The sequence below is a fragment of the Lampris incognitus genome, chromosome 9 (genome assembly GCF_029633865.1).
Source record: "Lampris incognitus isolate fLamInc1 chromosome 9, fLamInc1.hap2, whole genome shotgun sequence".
Classification (NCBI taxonomy): domain Eukaryota; kingdom Metazoa; phylum Chordata; class Actinopteri; order Lampriformes; family Lampridae; genus Lampris; species Lampris incognitus.
Genome location: NC_079219.1, coordinates 14,913,891 through 14,938,077, shown reverse-complemented (window position 1 = coordinate 14,938,077; position 24,187 = coordinate 14,913,891). Strand labels below are relative to the sequence as shown.

At 49.5% G+C, this 24,187-nt stretch overlaps 1 protein-coding gene across 2 annotated transcripts; it reads right to left on the bottom strand.

The window, feature by feature from the left end:
• Positions 1–574: 574 nt before the first annotated feature.
• On the bottom strand, positions 575–24,187 carry limd1a (LIM domains containing 1a). 2 transcript variants are annotated; one of them, XM_056286689.1, is made up of 8 exons: positions 22,280–24,184; positions 15,500–15,601; positions 9,458–9,525; positions 7,168–7,230; positions 6,372–6,502; positions 4,121–4,172; positions 1,570–1,638; positions 575–878 (listed from the first exon to the last, which is right to left on the bottom strand). In XM_056286689.1, exons 1-8 carry the CDS (start codon positions 23,565–23,567, stop codon positions 732–734), a joined length of 1,920 nt encoding a protein of 639 aa, XP_056142664.1. In that variant the 5' UTR covers positions 23,568–24,184; the 3' UTR covers positions 575–731. The 2 variants fall into 2 exon arrangements, 1 of the variants encoding a protein (XP_056142664.1); XR_008810754.1 differs by lacking the exon at positions 575–878 and having other exon boundaries at positions 1,569–1,638; positions 3,861–4,172; positions 22,280–24,187.

Sequence of the window (24,187 nt, the reverse complement as noted above, 5' to 3'; positions counted from 1 at the left end):
AAGGGGGTTGCTATGCCTTGGTTAACTGAGCCAGCAAAGCAATCCTTTCATTCATTTGATCGATATGGTACCTGTGGTCTCTGTCATGTCCTGCTACGGAATTCACATCATTATTGTGCAGTGTGTGTAAGAAAAACATGTCTACACGGGAACCGCTGCCCTCGGCTTAAACAACACGGAGACAACCACAGTTACAGCAACACCGCCGTGTATGGGGAGACATGTGGGCCTGGTTTGAGATGGGAGTCTGTGCCCACATACAGTGTGCTGCTGCTGCGGCGTCACCATTCAAACCCAAACGGCGAAACTGGAAAGGCACTGAAGGGTCTGCAAGCTAAAGGCACAGGGGAGCTAAAATGCAGCTATTTACACGGCTGGTATTTACACGAGAAGTCTGTGTGCTGACATTGCTGCAAAATCAGCGTTCAAAAAATTAGCCATTTTATAAAATAGGGCTTTGGTGTGTTATTTCATATTCAGGTCGAACCCCAATGTTATATATATATATATATATATATATATATATATATATATATATATATATATATATATATATATATATATATTAGGAAGCTTTGCATAATGGACACTCCGTAGAAAACACTCGGGAAGTTTATGTGATAACTCCAAAGAAATCAGCTCCCCAAACGAGAGCGTTTATCGTCCACCGCTGCGTCACAGTCAGTTTCTTTGGCAGTTCCTTCATGAACCCGCGAGGTGGCGCTCTTCCCCTAAAACTCGCAATGGTAAGAAGGGGCAGCGGTGGGAGAGGAGCAGCTGGGCTCGATGTGTTTCAGGTGGCAGGAGTGGCACAGGAGGTGACCATTCAGGGGGTAGCAGCGGTGACCTTCCTCGTCGTTCAGCTCCATCTTACAGTCCTGCACAACGGGAACAAAAGAGAAAGGACGACTGTGACAGTTTGAACGCCTCTCTGCATTTCCCATTGCGGTGAATGAAAAGGTAAATTCCTCAGTAGAGTGCTCTTCTATTCGCTATAAACCCTTCAGAATAAATGACTGACTCAAAGTGAAATTTCCAAGCTGCTCATTTTTTTCCCCCACACCAAGGCTTGCTTAAAAGCCAAGGCCTGCTGATTAAAGACAAGCCTTTGTTTATTTGCATATGCCTGTCCAAGTACGGGAGGGGTTTCTCAAAGACACGAATCCTGATCCGCTTTTGACAGATTCATAGAAAGAGGGACGAGGACTGCGTCCACTCGACGCGTCAGCTTGTGACATTATGTTGAACACGACTGCGGTTGGCAGAGGCGCTCGTCTCCTCACGACACTCCTCGCCTCTTACGCTCTCACGAGCCGGGGAGAATTCCGGCTGTCAATCATTCTTTGGCGAGAAAGGAGCGAGGCACTTGAGGAGCTCTTGATGAGACAGCGATGAAGAGGTGCCACGCTCGGGTTCACCCAAATAGCACGTAATTGCCGCCGCAGCTGTAATTACGCAGGATCCTGGCTCTTGTCTGTACGTTTTCCATGCAACTCCCCGTTCCTGTGAGAGGGGAATGTGATTTGTTTCGGGGGTTGTTGTTTCGTTTTTGTTTGTTTGTTTGCCTACCTCACAGTGATAGCACTCCACATGGTAGTCTTTGTCCATGGAAACGACTCGAATGGTTTCATCGGACCCCTGAAAAGACATGCGGGCAGACAAACGACCAAGTCAGTTAACTCAACATTTGCAGAACACAATTCCGTTTCATCGACTGTTCGACTTTTCAGCTAGCTAGAACAGGCACATATTCAGCAGCCTTGGCACAAATGCACACACTGAAACAAGACATTCAGCAGGTCCGGGGGTGTTTGTCTCCCTGATACCACACGCCCATAGAAAGAGGTATCAGGTGGTATCTTTATCATCTTTAACAAATTCACAGCAATAATGCGAGCCTGTGAGGGAAAATTGCCTTGAGCTTCCTGATAACATGCAGGCACAAGACAATTTTATTAACATCCCGTGGTACACACGCGCACACGCACATGTACACGCACGCACACACTCATATACATATACCCCACCCACGTGAATTCTGGCACCCCAGCTCAGTAAGCTGTAATTCTGGACATTTGTAAAGATGGATGGTTTGCATTTCCCAGCACGCACCGCTTGTAGGTTGACCTCAAATGTGTTGCCTATTTACTAGTCTCTGACATCGGGTCAAACTACAGTCCAGTGCCGCTAGACCTCGCCACGTCTCAGCCTTTACTTAAAACTTTGAGAGTTATGATAGTGGTGCAAATGACCAAATCGGGCGTCCGGGTGGCGTAGCGGTTTATTCCGTTGCCTGCCAACACGGGGATCACTGGTTCGAATCCCCGTGTTACCTCCGGCTTGGTCGGGCGTCTCTACAGATACAATTGGTCGTGTCTGCGGGTGAGAAGCCAGATGTGGGTATGTGTCCTGGTCGCTGCACTAGCGCCTCCTCTGGTCGGTCGGGGCGCCTGTTCAGGGGGGAGGGGCAACAGCGGGGATAGGGTGATTCTCCCACATGTTACGGTCCCCTGGTGAAACTCCTCACTGTCAGGCGAAAAGAAGTGGCTGGCGACTCCACATGTATCAGAGGAGGCATGTGGTAGTTTGCAGCCCTTCCCGGACCGGCAGAGGGGTCGGAGCAGCGACCGGGACGGCTCGGAAGAGTGGGGTAATTGGTCGGATACAATTGGGGAGAAAATTATAAAATAGTTCAGTTAATAATTTTGGTAGACACTGACTTTTTCTTCTTTTCTTTTTTTTACTAGTGTTCCTGAATTGTGTTCTGAGATCCTGATTGTTGAAATCCAGCAGGTTAAACGTGGAAGATTTGGCAGAATTTTTTTATAGACAGGAGAGCTAATTGCATCATGCATGCCAGAGATCCCTCTCCAGGCCCTTGATTTCAACAGTTTCTTAACGAGCTACCTGATTGAGTGGCGCACATTAAATCACCCTCGCTTCTTCCTTGAGGGGCTTAAAACGCTGAGAGGGATACCTGATACACGCTACTGCTGACAAACACTTTCTTCACATCTGGCCCTCTACTCCAGTTCACCAGAAGGCTGATTCATCAGTCTGAGAGGATCGGGTCAGGGGCCGTTCAGCAGTTCATAATTATATATCGGTAAGCAGGTTTCAATCAGCTCTTAGATGGGTCATCCGCTCAGACGAAAACACGGGTTTGCTGCAAAACCTGGTATTGATCAGCCAGGTGTGCGGAGCGTGCCTTCCCCCAGCTGTGAACTATGTGCGCTTCATCTCAGAACCGTCTCCGGTAAACTCAAACGGAAGGGGTCTACGGACGGATCCACAGATGCACGGAGGCTGTCACTATATAAAGCTGTTTGCATATGACGTCACAAACTACAGATTTTTTTTTGTCAAACTACAGATGGAGAGCAGGAAGCTTGTTTTTTTTCCGCACTCGCGTTCCGGGAACTCTGCCTCTGATTGGCTAGTACTCGTTGCCTCTGTTGGTTAAGGTTAGCCAATCAGATAGAGTAGGGGCGGGTCTTCCCGGAATCCAGGCGTGACGGAGGCGCGTTCTTGCGGAAATCGGGTACGAAAAAAATCACGCGGGCAGGAAGTGATTTCCTACATAGGAAGCGCTATCACAAACTTTCGAAACGCCTATGTTTGGCGTCATTAACTGAGAAACCACACGGAGTTTTTATTGAGTATCAAAAGTTATTGTTCATGAGGGCGGAAAAATGCAAGAAATTGACCGAAAATGCCGGAAAAATGGCTTGCGAACCGTCGTCTGCGGTCGGGAGGAGCGGAGTCGGATAACGCGCGTGTGTACAGTGACCACTTCGTCAAAAAAATCACTCTTCATAACATAAGGATCAAGTCCAACATATCTTACTTCCTGTTTATACCTTTGTCTCATAATACCGTCTAAACTAGCACAGTTCGGGCTAAACTAGCTGCATCTCGTCCGTTCTGCTTTTCGCTTCCTGCCCTCCATCTGGAATCTCGTGCGTCTTCAGAATCACATGACTGCAAACAAGCCATTCACAGGACGCTGAACGGCTGCACGCTGCTGCTGCTGCTGCTGCTGCTGGCTCACATCATGACCCAGATCAAGAAGCCGCATAATCACAGCTGATCCGTCCTGCAAACGGCTGTGTGGACTCACCTCTGAGGGCAGAATGGGCTGGTTACAGGCGGCACACTTAGGGGCCAGGACCCTGGTTAGAGAGGGATAAGAGAGAAACAAAGTCATCAAAACTTTACGGATTTGCAATGAAGTGAAGGTGAAGTGAGCCAAAATGAACTGGCCCGAACTGAGTTTAACTGAATTGAAATTATTTCCGCTTATCGAATCTAAATTTAAAGCTACAGTCCGGAAGAGTTACATGCTAACGAATATCACCGTTGATACTGTAGCGAATTCGGGGGGGGGGGGGGGCAGGAACCGTTGCCACAGCCGGGACGCGAACCTGTGCTGTGTCTTCCACTCCGCAAGCGACAACGTTAACCAGTCGACTAAAGCAGTGTTTCTCAACCGGGGGTCCGCGGACCCCTAGTGGTCCGTGGTGTAATTGCAAGGGGTCCGTGAAAATAAAATATCTTTAAAAAAAGATCCTATGACATTTATAGAAATAGGATTATTTTACTCAAATGTGACTGAGACCTTTATCTACCTAAACTATAAAGGGTAACAGGACTTTTTTCTGTAATTACATCTGTTTCACAAGTGTAATTTATTGTATTTTAATAAGAGATCTCGCTCCCGTTTGCATTGTTAAAAATTACTGCATAAAAATTCTGTTGTTACACATATCTGAAAGTTACTGAATACATATTCTGTTTTGTTAACTATATTTAAGTTACAACTGAAAGCTCTTATTTTTGCCCCAAAGAGTAAATAAATGCTATAATGCAATTTAAAATGCAGTTTCTACTGTTTCTATCAAATTGCAACCCCCCCTCCCCCAAGATCAGGTGGAGGGGTCCTCAGGATAGATCAATAATACGCAGGGGGTCCAGGACCCCAAAAAGGTTGAGAACCACTGGACTAAAGGGTCCGACCCGTTAGCCAAGGTGTCTACTTATCCATGCACGTTATACACGTGGAGGGCAGGTAGCAACCAGTTTGGGGAGGTATATTTATCAGGGTAAACCTATGTTGCATACCAAAATCTAGTTTCACCCCGTATGAATTCTTTTTTTTCCGGTGGTGGGGAAAGTGCTGACAAGTCTGTTTCGTTTCAGATGGATGTCTGGGGTTCAGAGCGGTCAAACCCCAGTGCAGCAACCAGTACCACTGCAGGTGTCAGTAAATTCAGCATAAGCAACAGTCATCAGGATTTTGGCTTTAATTCCCTCCAAGTGATCTTCGTTCCGTCCGAGACTGGATTATAAAAGTTTCTGCTCATATCAAGTGTCCCTCTCTCAAATCCCTCTCTCCCACTCTCCCTCCCGGGTTCAGGCAGTTTGTATACGGTCCTGATTCAGCTCAGGAGATGCCAGGTTACCAGATGTGCTGGCGCTCCCTACACGCACGCGAGTCCTCCCAATTCCCCGGTAAAAAAGAAAAGAAAAGACATCACAAAATGAATTCATTATTATTTTTTTCCCCCTCCGCAGACTCGTCTGCAGATGGCTGGCACCTGGATGTCTGTCTGCAGGGATAACAAAGGAGTCTCTGCGTTGGGGTGGAGAGAAACTATTAGGTGACTACGATACGAACAGCATATAAACACACACAGAGAGAAAGGTTGCTCTGATTTCAGTCTGAGAAAGGAATATGAGCACGGGAGCAGGCGGGAGGACGCCAGGGCAAGGAGACGGGAGGACAGGCCTTCGCAGCCTGTACTGGCAGTGACAGCACTGCGGACGCTATCCACGCTAGTCCACTTTCTGAGGTTACTTCTCTTTACTTCTTCCACCTTCCAACAGTTCATCGGGGGGGGGGGACGCCCCAGTGACTGTGCGCCCACAGCGTCACGGCTGTTCTACCGGAGGTCACGAGCTCTGCCTTTCCTCCAGCTCCTGCAGAGCGAGTGACTCGTTGTGTTTGGTTGAGAGAGGAGCACATGGCCACATGCTGCTCCCTCCACCCTTCAGACTGCCAGACCCCCCCCTCCACCCACCTACCCCCAACCACACCCCTTCTCCCATCCCTGAGCTTGCTTCTCAAATGTCTTTCACACGTGGCAGAGTCTGAGGCGGAAGAGGCCCGGGCAAACCCTCTCAACCTGACCCCGCTGTAGCCAAGAGGGGGGGGGACTGGGGGGGATTTTTTTTTTTTTTTGTGGTTTCAATTTCCTTTTAACATTTGCGCACACATGAATAGGGTCGCCATGTAGTATCACAGTCCATATTTCATTTTTTTGACAGGGACAAATTAATGTCACAAAGTGCCATCCTTAGCGGGGGCTAACCTGTGGTAGTCTTTGACACAGTAAATCTTATTTTCGGTGTCCACCGTGAAGGGGACTCCATCCAGGCTCTCGTTGCAAATGACACAGCGGAAACAGCCGGGATGGTAGGCCTTCCCAAGGGCCTGAAGGATCTGTGAAGAGATAACCGGGGGGGGGGGACAAGATATCAGTTTTCTCTCGAATAACATTCATGCTCCATTCTTATCCAATATCACAACAACGGGGCTATTGTTCTACAAAAACAAAAAAACAAAAACAAAGAAAACACTGCCTTTGCACCCAACTTATGTAATAACCCTTTCTTGTCACGGTGCCCTCAGGATTTTCCAACTGAGAAACACGTCTTTATTGCGGTGGTGTAAGGGAACAGCAGGGTAATGAAAATGGGAACATTTCCTGCCGGTATCGTCTGCTGCGGGCCGGTATGGAGAACATATGTAGACTCGTGTGAAGGGAAGTGCTGCATATGCTCCAACACTCGCGACGATAACTTTGTGATCATGCATCCTGTAAGAATGTCCTTCTGCTTACTTTTTTACCCACCAGCCTGTGTGTGTGTGTGTGTGTGTGTGTGGGTGGGTGGGTGGAGAGAGGCAGGGAGGGAGGGAGAGAGAGCGAAAGAAAGACAGACTGAGTCACTACTTCCTCTAAAGTCTTTATCCAGATGTGGCCACAGGAAGCCCATTGCTGGTGAAGTAACTTAATGTCTCTGATGAGGGCATCTGCCCCTGAACGGTAAATGAAAACACACACACAAACACACACATACACACACACACAAATAATAAACACTCACCATATCCATGATCAGATGTCCACATGCGTTGCACTTGTCGGCAGACTGCTGGAAACCAGAATACTGAAACAGACGGCAGGGAGGAGACAGTGAGGTCACCGCAGTCCCACCCAAGGAAGGGAAACTCATAGGACGTTTGGGTTTGCATAGGGTGGCTGAATTACCTCAGTCTTGCTTCTTTGCCTATGTAAACCCAAAAAATGAGCCCCGTTTTGATACCGAGGAGCCAATGTTTGCTTACTGACTCGCTAAACCAAAACCAGATTGCTCACACAACAGATCTTTAATGTCCCACGGGTACGAGCCAAAACCAATACACTAAAATAGCTCCTGGGAGATGTTTAGGAATTATCAGTACCACCCCCCCACCCGCCCCCGCTTTGCTTATCAGCCTCAGAATGGTACTTCTTCTATCCTGGATCCAAATCACTCATTCAACATTTGTACTGGATCTGGGTTAAAGTGAGTTTGCTCCGTTGTTGTTAAGGTGTCTAAAACTCAAGTTAGACACAAGTAAGGTCTTGAAGGATGCCACAGTCAAACCCAGCATGTTCTTCTGTCAGTGGCAACCGGTGCTTACTTAATTATTTCCTCATGGGATCATCGAAATTTCATCTGATCAGAGCTGACAAGACCTTTAATTGCCCAGCTGTGATACACCCTGACCATGTGGTCAAGTCACAAGCTCACGATCATTTGGAAACAGCTTCTGGAAGAGCCGTCCACTGAGTCCACCTTGACCACCAGCATACTCAGCATGTGACTACAACAGGTTTGGTGAGGGGAGGGCGTGCTTACTGAACTCCTGTAAGAGGCAGCGTAAGAGAACAGCCCTTCGCGAGATGGAGATGGAAAGAATGAGTGAATTGAATTTTGAGCGAAAGTGGAGTTATGTAACTCCTGTAGAAGGGGATTTCTTTTCAGGGTTAACGTGCGACACACTCTGGAGCTGGTGACCAAAATGACATTAGAAAAAAAAATCCTAAATATGTCTGCGTCAACAACACATGAAATGATGATTCTGCAGCACTGAGCGAATATTTCAAGGGAAACCGTTCAGTCATCAACAAACGCTGACATCTGGACCTTGTATATTCATAAGCATCGGTGTTAAACGGCCTTAACAGCGCCCCCTGGCAAACTACCGCTTTGCAGAATATCCAGTGTCTGACCTTCCCATCCCACCCCAAGGGAGGAAAGTGATACAGGGCGTCTGCTTGGGATGTTTGAACTTGGGGCACAGGGTCAACGTTTGTCACTTAAATTTTGTATTTTGATGCCAAGGTCCTATAACTAAGAAAAGAAGACTTAAAACCGGCTACATGCTGTAGTTCGGTGTTTCTCAACCCAGTCCTCAAGGACCCCCTATCCTGCAGATTTTCTTTGCAACCCTGAATAGGTACCTGTTTGTATTCAACCAATCAGCAATGAATGTCAGAGTTGGCACACCTTGCATAATTAAGTGCTATGAGATGATTGGTTGAGTCAGTACAAGCAGGGCTACCTATGCAGGGTTACAGGGAAAATCTGCAGGATAGGGGGTCCTTGAGGACTGGCTTGAGAAACACTGCTTTAGTTGATAATATACACTGTGTGCATGGAATTAATGGTGCACCTGCTCCCTCCACGAAACACGGTGAAGGATAAAGGCCCTTGTTGGTTTCGCATATTAAAGCCCCTTTGCTCATGGAGGGGAGATAAACTAAAGGGCAGGACAGGAGACACAAGTGAGGAGTGATCTTTACGCTTTGACTCAGAAGACATGCATTCTGCATGGGTGGTTTATTAGGGGAATGCTGTATAGTATCTGTACAATTCAAACGCATAACCCCCCCCCCCTTTTTTTCCCTCCCCAATCGATTTTTTTGGCCAATTACCCCACTCTTCCGAGCCGTCCCGGTCACTGCTCCACCCCCTCTGGCTGCAGACTACCACATGCCTCCCCCGATACATGTGGAGTTGCCAGCCGCTTCTCTTCACCTGACAGTGAAGAGTTTTGCCAGTGGGACGTAGCACGTAGGAGGATCCCGCTATTTACCCCAGTTCCCCCCTCCCCCTCAAACAGGCGCCCCGACTGACTAGAGGAGGTGCTAGTGCAGCGATCCGGACACATACCCACATCCGGCTTCCCACCCGCAGACACGGCCAGTTGTGTCTGTAGGGACGCCCGACCATGCCGGAGGCCATCAAACCGGCGATCCCCATGTTGGTAGGTCAACGGAATAGACTGCTACTCTACCCTGGTGCCCATAATGTGTTTTTCTTTTTGGGGTGTGCGCCAACAACTCACTAGAAAATCCTCTTCACAGAACACCTTCCCGCCGACATAGTAGAAGGCTTTCCCTCTCAGTCGTCGACCTGAGGGAATGAACAGACACAGACAGAGAGAAATATTTCAGACAGTTTTCTCAAACAATATAAATAACAGACCCAGAACCACGCAAGGCATCTCAGAATTGGACTTCCCGAAAAGACAACACCCATTTTTTTCCCCACACAATTGCATTTCCATGAGTGGATTAATACAGAGGGCAAAAGCTACCTATAGGATATGAAGCGCCGCTGTTTATGGGAGCCTTGTGGAAAATCTTGCGTGTACATGCGTGCATCCACTCTCAAAAAATAAATTAGGCCATTAAAAGCCCAGCTGTTACGGCTGCGAATCAAAGCCAACCAAAGGTAACCCTCATACATAATCCATTATGTACTGTTAGATCCCAGGGCAGACAAATCAAATAAACAGCTCTATGGCGGCCTGGTGTCCTAATGTAATCTTGCTGGGAAGCCGAGCGGGTTTGTGGTAAGACTGGAAACACATCTGGATCTGACTGTAGTCACAACCACTACCACATGATGATAAAATGCTGGGATTGAATCCAATTAGCAGACAGGCGTAACTGATTAAACACTTGTCTAATGGCTCATATGGCAGAGGGTGGCCAAGACCCATGAGCAGGACTCGCCGTTCTTCATCTTCTTTTTTTGTTCCTCTCATGCATCATTCCTCATGCTGGGAGCACTTCCTGTCTGCCTGTATACTATAATAGCTCTATGGTCTGGATCAGGCTTCCCGAGTCTCCTGAGTCCTCTTTCTCTCTCTCTCTCTCTCTCTTGCTCACACACACCCACGCACGCACGCACGCACGCACACACACACACACAGACACACAGAAACACACACACACACACAGAAACACAGAAACAGACACAGACACAGACACATACACCTCATTTCACATAGCTATTCTTGCCCAGGTCCCACAGGAAGAGGGAACATTCCACACATTTTCTGAGTGGGGAGGTGCGGGGGGGGGCAGGGCAGAAGAGGGGGTTAATCCCGGTGAATAGGAGCCTTCTTCGGACACCGCCCCCCCCCCCCCCCCGCACGCTGCCTGTCTCTCTCTCTCTCTCTCTCCCACACACACACAAACACACACACACACACACACACACAGGTGTAGGTAAATCAGGATGTGAACTCATGAATGTCCTGTTTTATATTTGGAAAATGCTGCTCCAATCACTTAAACTGGTGACGAAAGGGGGCCACAGCAGATAAATATGCCTTTAAGCTTACTGCCAGATAAGACGAGGATCGATCTCCGAGAGGGAGAGGAGTTCAGAGTTCACACAAAGATGGCCCTCTCTCTCTCCTGAGGGCAGAGGGTAAATTCCTGCTAAAAAAAAAACTACTGCTATCCTTGCAATGCAAAGCCAATGTTTTATTTTCTCAGGGTTGGAGATAAAAGCCCCAAGCTGGCCTTCCATCGCCAGATCAACATGGCCGAGACACCGCTTTACAGATACACAACTTTCCATGGACCCAGCAAGGTGGCTCCGGCATCAAGGTCTGTCCCACTGCTTTCACAGTCGCAACCTTCAGAGGAGTCGAGACGTACTGGTCAGCCAAGGTGTCACGTGGGATAATTACTGACAGATATTTTTGGGGCCGGTGTCCTAGAGGGAAGAGAGAAGGATGGGGGGGGGGGGTTGAGTTATGAGCCCTTCCTCTTCTTCACATTCCTGTCTTTTTTCCAGTGAGTTGGAGAGGGACGGCTGAGAGCCTTGTGGGAAGATAAGAGCTTAATTAAAGTCAGAAGTCAGGGCTGACAGTTTGAAAGCTCCAGAAAAACAAAAAAAAAGATTGCAGGCTGTTTTTCTTTCATGAAAACGTTGAGAGCCTAAGGGACCAAACTAAATACAAGGACATTTTTATAATCAAAACATTCTTGAAATCTCTTATGTAATCTCATGCGGAAAATGTGCACAAAGACTCTTACTTGAATGACGCCCAAATTCAGTCGTACACATCCATAGCGGGACAATTCATCCCATAACAAGTCAGTTTTGCGCTCGGATCTTTGGCCACTTCTTTAACTGTCTGAGTCTAGTTAGCTACACGAGGAAATCTCTTCAACAGTCCCGGCCCATCAATCAGATTTTCAGTTTGGATAAAGGCCTTCACAAACCATCCAGCAGCTGCTGATGCACCACCAGTGGAAGGATCAGTCAGATCCTTGTTCGTTTCCTACCAAACCCCTCTTTGGCTGAGATGAGGGGTTGATGTTACGAAGGTAGAGTCTGAAGACGGGGGGGTCTGTGCTTCAATGACCACCAGAGTTGTGTGTTTTCAGGCCAAACTCCAGTCACACCTTTGCATCTGGGTTATCACTGCTTTGTGCTTTTCTCGCTGTTGCTCCGTTGAGCTGTTAGGGTGAATACATCTGATTTTATCCAGCTCAGGTGCATACTTAGAAAGTGAGAGAACTGGTACCCAGAGATAACTAACTGGTTGAGTCTCCTAAATCACATGTATGTCCCAAAGGAACCAAGATCAAATCCCTCCAGAAGTGTCCTTCTGTGCCCTCCTCTCTGGTTTCCCTCTGCATCAGTAAGCTATAGAAATGCTTTCTTCCCATATATTAAAGCTGAAATATGTGATTTTTTTCTACATCAATATGTAGTAGTAATAATAATAATACTCATAATAATCATAATAATAATAAAAAGAGTCCAGCCCCTCTCCAGGAATTTGGTACCAGAGCCCATGCTATTGATATGCCATGAGTTGTTGCCTCAAGTGAAGGAGTTGAAGTATCTCGGGGTGTTGTTCACGAGTGAGGGTAGGATGGAGCGGGAGATTGACTGGCGGATTGGTGCAGCATCAGCAGTAATGTGGATGTTGTACCAGACCATTGTGGTGAAGAAGGAGCTGAGCCGGAAGGCAAAGCTCTCAATTTACCAGTCAATCTTCGTTCCAACTCTCACCTATGGTCATGAGCTTTGGGTAGTGACCGAAAGGGTGAGATCGCGGATACAAGCGGCTGAAATGAGTTTCCTCCGTAGGGTGTCTGGGCTCAGCCTTAGAGATAGGATGAGGGAGCTCAGACATCAGGGGGGAGCTCGGAGTAGAGCCGCTGCTCCTTCGCATCGAAAGAAGCCAGTTAAGGTGGTTCGGGCATCTGATTAGGATGCCTCCTGGGCGCCTTCCTTTGGAGGTTTTCCGGGCGCGTCCAACTGGGAGGAGACTCCGGGGTAGACTCAGAACTCGCTGGAGGGCCTATATGTCCAATCTGGCCTGGGAACATCTTGGGATCCCCCTGGGAGGACCTAGAGGGTGTTGCTGGAGAGAGGGACATCTGGAGTGCCCTACTTAGCTTGCTGCCACCGCGACCCGACCCCGGAGAAGCGGCTGAAGATGAGATGAGATGAGATGAGAAATTTATATAGCGCTTTTCAAGACACCCAAAGCGCTTAGTAGTAGTTATTTTATCCATCTACACCATGGCTTCAGGTTACGTACTACTAACTGGCATCTTTACCATGGTTGGAAACACTCTCCACATATGTACCGCTGTTGAAATGTTTGACCGGGTAGGACAAAACACTGGTGCGGCGGCCAACACGTCTCTACTCAAACAGGGAAAAGGGGTTGAAACGTGATGACGATGTGGCGATGCTTCTGTTGGACACGTAATATTACAGTACAACAGTGTTCCCGTACAGTTTGATGCGGTTTGTAACGCACTCGATTGTGTTAGCTTTGGTCCAAGGATACTGTTTTTACAAGGATAGGCACCGTTTACTGCTGAGCTGATGGCACACCAGCAACAATGGCTGCTACACCTTGTTTATAATCCTCGCTGCCAGAGGAAAGCACAGCTAGGGAAAATCACGCATTTCAACTTTAATCCAATTTAAACAGGCAATGGCCTCAATAGACATGGGATATTTCTCCTCTTACCAGGCTTTTCCTTGCATCTAGTGTTCAGAGTTGAAGACCAACACCCCTACGGGAGTTTTCTTTTAGTCTGAGTCCTCTGAGACTCAGGGGCTTTGCTTTACTTTTTTTCTTCTATGGCCTTCCTTTCTTGCTCCACACAATATTGTAGCGGGTTACTGTAAAAAACAATTCCTCCATTACACACGGGTTGTCTTGGCTGAACTTCCAAAGGAGCCCAGCAGTGTGTTAAAGTCAGTCTCCGCCATGACTGCTGGAAAACTGTCAATGATTGGCCCGGAGTACGGCCCCCCGCAGCCATCTGCTGAATCCCAGACACGTAGTTTGAACTCTCCCTAACCACAAGGAATGTTCCCCCTGCCTCTCTTGACACCTTGGGGGAGGTGTGTGTGTGTGTGTGTGTGTGTGTGTGTGTGTGTGTGCGTGCGTGCGTGTGTGTGTGTGTGTGTGTGTGTCTGTCAGAGAGAGGGGTGGGGCTTCTTTGTGGGAGTTCACGGTCATAAAGACTTTGTTGTGCGACTCAACAAGCGCGAAGGTTGTCGTGACATGGGGATTCGGGAGAAAGATGAGAGGGGCAGCCTAACAAGTCACAGGACACTGTGTGTGCTTGTGTGACTTTGCATGGGTATTCGTGTGTGTGTGAGCGTGTGTGCATGTGTGTCTGTCTTTTTGTCCATCTGTCCATGTCGGTCCCTGTGCATCTATGCTTGCGTACATTTTTGTAGTAGCTGTGATGTACCAGCACAGGGGTGCATGAATATATGCATGTCCATGCCTACACTCTTACACGTGCCATTGTATGTGTGCGTCTACTGATGCTTGTGGCACTTAACTGTGTGTGTGTGTGTGTGTGTGGCGGGTTGGTAGCGCGAGCCCCCTGAATGGTCCCCCTGTCTTGCCCTGTGCTCCTGTCTCTTGGGGCTCGGCCGACATAACAGCACCCTGTGTTCTCCTGGAGCCTGGCTTCCTGAAGGGGCCCCTGTTCCTGCATTCCTCCTCCAGAAGGGATCCTCGTCCCCCTGGGGCCACGCACAGCAAGTGTAGCCCTTATGCCCTCACGTGGAGGATGCTATGAGGGGTATGTAGTGTGCACACTTCTTTCCTTTCCCAGTTTAGACATCAGCCTATCTCTCCTTCATGATGTGTCCACTCTTTTTCCACTCCCTTCAGCACAAACACATGCACACACATACATACAAACGCACAAACGGAAGGGGGCAGATAGAGGACAACACGGTGGTGTTAATCGCAGATCTGAGAGTGTGACCGCTCAGGTCAAAGGTGATGTAGAATAATGGGTCTAAGCAGGGGTCATGGCTGTGCTACACATACCGCGCATACCCGCCGCTAATTGCGGGCGCAGTCTTAATTGGGTTGATTCATCCAGACCAGTGAGCCATCTAACTGTCCAGCCAGATACAGCTTGGGCTGTGGAATTCCTCGGCGTTTCAGGCAGGAGACAACAGCGGGGTGCACTCCCCTGGGATAAGCAACCAAAGTACAGCTACGGCGTCGGACCTCAACTGAAGTCTGGCTGGACTGAAATTAGTCCTGGGAGCTCCCTGTGCCAAAGCCCTGGTGTGGTCAGTGCAGGACTGATTGAGTGGGCCACTAAAAGTGTTGAGATGAACCACCCGATACGAAATGAACGAATGACTCAACTGAATGCTGAAGCTTCCTCCGCTAAAGCGTCATTGAGCCACTACTTTCATGGCCTCAATAAACAGGCACTTTTCCTTTGTCCGTCCCCAGATCTGCGCGCTTTGTGTGGGCCGAAGGAGTGACTGACACACCCAGAAACTAAACACCAGCAGGACAGGAGTCTAATCCAACAAATAATGGTGTGTTTGTGCTCGGGGGCACGGGGTGACTGACGAACAAGATACCGCTTCCATTCAGCAGAGCGGGGGCTCTCAGCTAGCTATTATTCTGGAGGTGGCATGTGGTTTTACAGCTGACTTGACTATGGAGCAAAGGTGGAGAGAGGAGGGAGAAACGTGGAGCACAGATCACTTCAGTTTTCCACTAGGTGAGCACTTCTGCGTGAACGTGCCTCTGTGTGTGTGTGTGCAAAGGTGTGCTTCTACTCACTGCAGGCACTGCAGGTAAAACAGCTGTCATGGTAGAGGCTGCCCATAGCCTGGCAGGCCTGGTTGGCTCCGAACACCGCTTTGTTACACTTCACGCAGATTCCTGGAACACAACACAAAATGGCACAGCCAAGTCAGACATGTGAGCACACACACACATACACACACACGCACACACTCCTCCAGTGACTCGCTTGCATGAATAGATATCACGTTGTACACATATAATTCCTCATTACACAAAACATCAGATATGCTGCAGACTAGTCCATAGGGTTAGCGGTTGTGTCGGGAAGGGTATGCGACGTAAAAGTTTGCCAAATTAGTATGTGGATTGACAAGACCACCATCAGTGCTGTGCCCTCAGAGGGAACCGATGGAAACTATCAAATCCGCTGCGGCAACCCCTGGGAAACTGGGAACATGCCAGAAGAAGAAGAAGAAGATGCTGCAGACTATTCTGTCAAATGTATATAGTCTCACACTCCATGACCAACACAACACTAGTGTGTCAGACTACTTTTAGGGGAGAGAGAGCGAGAGAGAGAGAGAGAGAGAGAGAGAGAGAGAGAGAGAGAGAGAGAGAGAGAGAGAGAGAGAGAGAGAGAGAGAGAGAGAGAGAGAGAGAGAGAGAGAGAGAGAGATGGTCAGTTCAGGGCAAGTGGAGAGGCGAGCGAGCTATGATGAGATTAAAACAGACAAAAACAATCGAAGAGAGCAAAGAGGAAAAAGAAAAAGGCTTCATAAAAGTCAGGAAGCTGGTTAGCGTGCCATATCAGTGAGAGGGGAAATATATCCCTACTTGTTTGTTTTACTTGGCTCGGAAACTGAGGAGTCTGTCACACACGTACTTAGATAAAATCCAAGTGTTCTTAAAGGCAAAAACACATTCGCTCCCATCCGCGCACACACACACGCACACACACGCACACACACGCACACACACACACACACACTCACACAGTGGCCACACCATCAGTTTTACTTACTATCAAGCCACCGATTCTACTCAAACCAGATGTGATGTGCTACAAAAAATTAAAATAAAATCTGAATTTCTCTCACTTTCCCACGAAAGACAGCAGGGACATCGGTTCATGTCCTCGAAGAGGGGATGTGGGGTCCAAAAGAACAGACTTCAAAAACCGAAAGAAACGACACCCCTCATTTAAAGGAGATCAGTTAAATGGTAGGTACAGGGCTATTCAACCCCCCCGCCAAATCGGTTTTGTAGCGGGGCCGTTGTGGGATGCGCTCCTCTACTGTGTGTGTGTGTGTGGGGGGGGGTCCTGTAAGGCTGGCGCATGGTTAGCAGCCATCACTCATGCGGCCTTCATTATGCAACCCAGTCACTTGACGGGCATTCTTGGTCGCATGCTGCTTGGGAAGCAGGGACCTTCCCGGACCCGGAGGCGGGGGGAACGCTCGCCGTTCGGTGTTCAGTGGGGGGGGAGGGTGCAGTGTGAACAACCCAGCATGATGTAACAAGACTTGTGCGACTTGTGGACTCGAACAAGTGACAACTCCGTTGCTGCCAGGCCCGACGAGTGGAGGGCCGGCTCCTGAATCAATCACACGTGACGTAACCATCCAGTCACGGAAAGCTGGCTCATTAAGTATTCAAGAGGGTGACACTGACGAATGAGGATGGTGTGTGGGGGTGTGTCTCTAAGGGTGGGTGGGGGTGTGGAGGTTGGACGAGTTGACTCTCCAACTTGAATGTGTGAGTGTGTGTGGTGTATTTTTCTATGTATGTAGCCTGCTATACAGTACGTAAGTGTGCTCTTGTGGGATTTTGCTTGCATTTGTGCAAGTTGGTGTGTGTGTGTGTGTGTGTGTGTCCTATTTTTTACTCCCTGTTAAAGGTTTTTTTTTTTTTTTAGGGAGTTGTTCCTTATCCGATGAGAGGGTCTAAGGACAGGATGTTGTGTTGCTGTTAAGCCCACTGAGGCACATTTGTGATACTGGGCTATACAAATACAATTGACTTGATTTGACTTGTGTCCCAGAGGTAGGGGTTGAGGACGCAGCAGAAAGAGGAGGGGGGTAGGGGGGGTGGGACGCCTCCTCCAAACCTTACCCAGCCCAGCACAGCTCAGCCCCGGCCCTGCCTGGAGGTTGACAAAGCGACCTCTGTTTCCACTGTACCCAGCACACATCACGCGTCTGCCTCCTCCACAAACACACGGTGACACATAATAACCTTATTCAAACGACCGACTGCAACACAACATACAGCCGGGCTAAACTTATACCTGATTCAACCAAGCCTGCCCTAACGGCACAGCAGCGGACAAAGTGTTCGAGTCCTCGTTAGGAAGCCCGCGTGAGTGGAAGGAACAACTTGATCAGAACAGGAAAATAAAAAAGGGGGGTATTATAAATGTGGAGGATTTTGTTCTTCCGTGAGTAACAGGGTTTTCATGGAAAGACAGTAAAGTGTAGATGTGCCCTCCCCTAATTAAGTTGTACACAGAGCAGGCCCTGCTAAATGGCCTCTCCTCGCTCTCTTCTCTTTCCTTTCTGTGCAAACCTCCTGCAGGAAACACAGCTTACATGTTTTGGGGACAGACGGCGGAAATTGACTTTCTAGATGATGCATCACGCGCGCACACATATATATATATATATATGTATGCACGCGCGCACGTACGCACACGTGTACAAAAACACACGCGCCACGACTTCGGGGATGGTTTTACTTATTCATGGCTTCAATAAAAGTTGACAGTGGGAAAATGGGCACTGCCCATGCATGTTTGATAGCTTTTATTTGTGCATTCCAGGGGTATAAACACGCACTAAAACTCTCTGGGGGGTGTTTTCCCCCTCTTCTCTTTACTGTTTTGGGACAAACAGTCGTCATTTTGTTAACAATCTCACTGCTCGCTGCTTGGACAAATCTGCTTTTGGCTGAGATCCCATATTCCAGAACACCCGGATTATTCATGGGGACCGCTCGCTTTAATAGCTTCAGGGGAGGGAGGAGGAGGAGGGGGGGGGTCCAAAACATTGAGCCAAAACTTCACCCCCTCCTCGCTCCCCGTCACCTTCCCCAGCTGTCAAAACTCCCAGTTCGCGGTGTCCTTCCCTCCGCCTGGCTAACAAACACCGGCTGAGAAGTGAAGCCCCGCGGCAGCCATGCTCTCGCAGCGCCGCCGAGCCTCCAGTCTTAAAATAGACCGTCTCATTTCATAAAAAGGACTCAGGGCTGAGCAACGAAACGAGCCCCTGGTAATTAAACGTGTGAACGAATTAAATCCAGCACAAGTCCAGCACATTGCTGTATCTGACTTTGATACAGAAGTTCCCCGATTCTTTCCCTGCAAATAGTTTAAATCCGGGAGACTCACATCTATACGTCTCCCGCGTCCCTTCTGACCGGGGCGGACGCCACGCCCGGCGATGACGCAACCCAGGGTTGGCTGAAATAGCATGTGGCGAATATGCGCGGACAAATCTGCAAACGCACATCAGTGCGTCACGTCACACACGTACGCATAAACGCACGCGCGCGCACACACACACACCTGTTCAGACGCTCTCTCTCACACACACACACGATCCAAAACGGCTTGTCCTAGCTCCAAACTGCCAAACCAGAAGTCGAGAGACCCTGGGAAGAGTCAAGATAAGGCTTTCCGGTCAACAGTCAGACGAGATAAAGCATATCCCCCACCTAAACACAACACCGAACACCCGAGCTCAGCTGACCCTGCGCATGCGTGCGCGCGTGAGCGTAAAACAGCCAGGCAGAGAGAGAGAGAGAGAGAGAGAGAGAGAGAGAGAGAGAGAGAGAGAGAGAGAAGAGAAGGTATTTCCCCACTCTGATAAATCCCCGAGACCCCAAGTTCCCTACACGCTTTACTGAGATCTCTCTCTTAGTCATATTCATTCAGCCCCCTCATCTCTACATCTATCATCCAGTGTCCCCATTTCTTAAATTCCTATCTTTCTCCAGACATTCCCCAGCGTTCCCCTGGTGCTGCCGTTTGGCACCGGACTCGGTTTCCCAGATCCTCCAGCTGTACCTAGATCTGCCGATCAGCACGGGCTGTACAGTTAGCAGTCTGGTGGATTTCATCCCAGTACTGATCTGAAACGGGCTGAGACCTTCATTCGCCGCGGCGTATTACGCTCCTATATGACGCAAAGAAGTTGTGCTTTTTTTCAAGAATACTGAGGCCAAGATGTGGCAACAGAAGCGCATTAAAATATTGGTATTTTAATGCGCTTCTGTCAAGTGCATAAATCATCCCCATCCTTTGTTCGGTTTACAGGGGACAGTCGACTATTTCCATGACAAACTGAAACGCTGATGGAACGGATGGGATCGAGAGTGACACGGTGAAAACAGACACTACCTTCCTGTTGCAAGCATGTACACTTAGTAGCTAAAAACTCCATCTGTCCTTCACACTGGCTATTTCTAATCTGAAAGCATGACTCAGAGGATGAGACACGACCACTGGGGAACTCCAAACAGGAATAGTGTGTGGGCTATGCTTGAGTATACATATACATGTACGTGTGTATCTATATATACAAGTGTGTGTGTATGTATGTGTGTGCGTGCGTGCGTGCGTGCGTGCGTGCGTGAGAGAAAGGGGGGGTGAAGGGAAAGAGAGGGATGGAGAGCGAGACTGAGCGAGAGGGAGAGGGAGAGGGGAGAGAGGGGAGAGAAAGGGAGAGGGGGAGAGGGAGAGAGAGGGGAGAGAAAGGGAGAGTGGGAGAGGGAGAGAGAGGGGAGAGAAAGGGAGAGGGGGAGAGGGGGAGGGGAGAGAGAGGGGAGAGAAAGAGAGAGAGGGGAGAGAAAGAGAGAGGGAGAGAGGGGAGAGAGAGAAAGAGAGGGAGGGAGGGAGAACGAGGTAGAAAGAGGGGGAGAGGGAGAGAGGGGGAGAGGGAGAGAGGGAGAGAGGGAGAGCGAGAGAGAGAGAGGGAGAGAGAGGGGGAGAGAGTGAGAGGGAAAAGGGGAAGAGAGGGGAGAGAGAGGAAAGAGAGAGGGAGAGAGGGGAGAGAAAGAGAAGGAGAGAGAGAAGGGAGTGAAAGGGAGGGAGAAAGAGGGGGGGAGAGAGGGGAGAGAGAGGGGAGCGAAAGAGAGGGAGAGAGGGGGAGTGTTAGCGTGCCTTGTCAACATAAACATCAGAACATCTTCCTATAAGCACCAAATAAAAAACACTTTCAGAGGGGTTTTGTGGCTTGGATGGGGAGTCTTTGAATTATAATCGTGACATTTCGAGCTTGACATTCCTTTAACAAGGAGGTGTGTGTGTGTGTGTGTGTGTGTGTGTGTGTGTGTGTGTGTGTGTGGAGGGGGGGGTTGGGGGGTTTACGACCATTCAACAAGGGAGCGCTGTCTGTCCTGACTGTTTTTCTCTCCCTGGGATGTCTGAAAAACTGCCCTGGTCTCCACGTGAGGTCTGGTTTTCTCCTTTAACCCTCTCTTAATGCGATCAGCTGCTAGACACTTGACACACCAGAGCCCGGAGAGACCGGCGGCGGGGAAGACCGCGTAGAGGCCTACACAGTGTGCGTAGAGGCCTACACAGTGTGCGCTGTGTGTCAGTCAAGACTGGTAAAAGAGCTGAAAAGTGCATAGCGTAACAACAACACTAGAAAAGGTCAACAAAGCAACAACTTATTTCTCTTTTCCCCATATAAATAGCGCAAATGTCCCAACGTAGCAGACGGGGCCCACGGTCCGAGCCTTTGTGAATAAGGAGCGCCTCCGTTCTCCTGTCCACTCCTGCCAAGCTGTCATGGGTTGATCACACTATGGACAGCCATGAGATTCCCCTTCCCGCTACCGCATGTCGTAACCAGCAGGCGTAGCCTCACTGGCTATTTCCTACTTAATAGAAATGGGATTTCATCCAGTAATGCAATGCAAGAAAAGGAAAGAGAGAGGGGGGGGGAGAGAGAGGGAGGAAAGGGGAACATGTCCAGTGGTGCTGAATCTCTGGAGTTTGCTGTCAGACATCAGTCCTTAAAGAGCTAAAGGTGTTGCCACTGAATTTACTTTACCCTCTTCTCTTTGTGTGTGTGTGTGTGTGTGTGTGTGTGTGTGTGTGTGTGTGTGTGTGTGTGTGCGTGTGTGCGTGCACACATAAAAGGTGATGAGGAATGTGCAAGCCCAGGTCTGCGGTGGTGATGCAACTTGGAAAACATTGAGCGCCAGTGCCAACCAAACACACCACACACACAAGACTGGACATGAAGCAGATCCAGATCTGACGTATGGATCGATAGCCTCCTACAAGTGGCTCGAGTCATTGATGCAGCCTCGGCAGTAAATCTAATAGACCTCTAAAAGCTGAGGGGGGGGGTGAAACGACACCCTTCGCCTGCCTAGCTGCCTCCAGGGCTGGCTTGTAGCGTGAAACAGTTGTATAACCCCCGCCAAGATGGCAGACAACAAAAGCGTGTAGGAAGAATAGCATGAAACAAATCACACAGTGATTCACTCGCGATTGCAGAGAAATTGGAGGAGAGACAGAAAGACCTTGGGCTACACGGCTCAGTCTGGCTGTCTACAGAGCTCGGCTATCCTCGTCATCATCATCATCTATGAATCTCAAGAACAGACACACACGGATACAATCACAATTTGGACACCCTTCGGGCTATGTTACTTAATCTGGTGTGCAACATAAGAAAATAAACCAGCAGGCAATATGTAAAGTATGATCCTGAGCCTGGCATTTCTCATTTCATAACATGTACTACAGAAGCTTAACCGTCTTAAGCCCTTTGTTGCCGTCGATAGTCTAAACATTCTTACCAAAGTAGTCTGCCGCCGGCTGGGCATCCATCTCTTTTTCCAGCCGCTTAGTGAGAGCTTCTAATTTTATTTCAGCAACAGACGGCCCCTGTTCAGGGGCCAGAGACTGGCAGGGCACTTTGACTGGCCTGGAGAGGCTGGGGCCCTCGGCCACGGCACAGGACGCCTGTCCAGGGACCAACACCTGGCTCTGACCTTGACCCTGGTTGATGCTTTTGGGGACACCGGCGGAGGCCGAAGCAGAGGTAGGGACCTGGGCTTTCTGCTGACCTGATTCAGATTGTGGAGCCGCTTGGTTTGGGGATGAGGTTGCCATGTGAGGAAGAGAGCTGCGGTTTTGGGGGAGGCCATTTTGACAGGAGCTAGCCTGGCCGGCAGATGATCTGGAGGCTGTAGAAGGCGGCGAGTAACGGGCTGCAGGTGGTGTTACGGGGGGAGGCTGGGTGGAGGGCTGCTGAAGGTGGCAGTCAGCTCCGCCAGTGAAGGCACTCAAAGGCAAGGCAGAGACAACATCTGGCTTTCCTGGTCTGGAGAGCTCTCCCGCCTGTCCCTTGGCAGCCCCGGCTGACGAGGACGAGGGACCCTGTCGCGCCGGCGGGGTCAAAGTGGAGTTGGGAGAGAGACGGCTGCCGGTGGAAGAAGATGGAGCAGAGCGCTGAGATGGGCTGTGTCCGAGTACACTTCCAGGTGATGAGGGGGAGAGCTGGCTTCCCCTGGAGGCAGTCCAGGCACCCGCTGGGCCGACTGGGTGACCAGCATGGGTGGGCACACTGTTAGACAAGTTTCCTGGGTTGGAGGGAGTTGGGATGTGGTTCTGGTAAGGATGTTGCTCAAAACCTTCCTTATTATCGTAATTATTTCCATAGCCATAAGCTCTGCCGGTGGAGAGTTCAGACAGAAGGCCTGGAGGGAGGTGTTTCTGGTCATATTGCGTGTACTGATGGCCACCCATGTTGCCCGGGACGGGAGCAGAGAGGATGGGGGGTTTCGCCGCCGCCTCACCCGCCTGTCTGTAGCTGTTGATGGGTGGTCTGTCTTTGGTGTAGTACGTACTGCCGTGACCTCCGTTCATCCTCACGGCCAAGTTGTTCCTCGCCATCTCCTCTTGTTGCTTCTGCATGTGAATCTTCGTCATTTTGGAGGCGAACACTTTCCGCGTCTCCTCAAAATCGGGATTGTTCACGGCTTCCCTCCTCATCCGAAACAACCCGTCTCTGGAGGCTTCGTACATGTTCAAGTCTTCGATGAATTTGCTCGCCTCCAGACCCAGATCCTCGTATTTATCCATTGCGAAGAATTGTCCGCGTGCGCCTTTTTTGTTTTTTTAAAAATAAACAAGCGAGCGAAGTCTGCCTACAGACCAGAGGGCACGGCAGGCGGTATCAAGACTGGGTAGTCAGAGGTGAAGTCGTCCAGCGGTGCGCAGTCTGCCACGACGGGACACTCTGACACCGACCCGGACCCGGGATGAGACGAGCCTCTTCTCCGCGTCCAAACTTTTCCGTCCTTATATAAATATATATACACATTTATGTATTCCGGGCGATAGCGCCGGAGAGTCCACTCCGCTCTGCTCTCGACAGGGCGCCTGTGTCTGGTTATAAAGGCAGATCCGATAGCCTGGACGACCCCGAACTGCCCCCCCCTTCACAAGCCCACTTATGGCGCGGAGCGCGCGATCTTCATTCAAAACTTTCTCCGCGTGCAACTTCGCGAGGGGGAAGGAAAAACAAAACAAACAAAAAACGGACCATGCCCGCGCGGACGAGCCCCGCCGATATGAGTTACGGCGTAGCGAGGCAGAGTCCTCGCCGGATAACGTGCTGGATTGGTGGGACGGAGTTTAACGTGGCCGGCGGACGGTGGGACCGGAGGCGCAGTTTGTTTTTTTGTTTTTTTTTTAAAGGC

Coding starts and splice junctions, on each gene's coding strand:
- limd1a (XM_056286689.1), bottom strand. CDS start 23,567: ATGGATAAATACGAGGATCTGGGTCTGGAGGCGAGCAAATTCATCGAA. Junction 9,526..15,499: donor TTTTACCTGCAGTGCCTGCA/GTGAGTAGAAGC, acceptor TCATTCCCTCAG/GTCGACGACTGAGAGGGAAA. Junction 879..1,569: donor TGGAGTGCTATCACTGTGAG/GTAGGCAAACAA, acceptor CCCGTTGTGCAG/GACTGTAAGATGGAGCTGAA.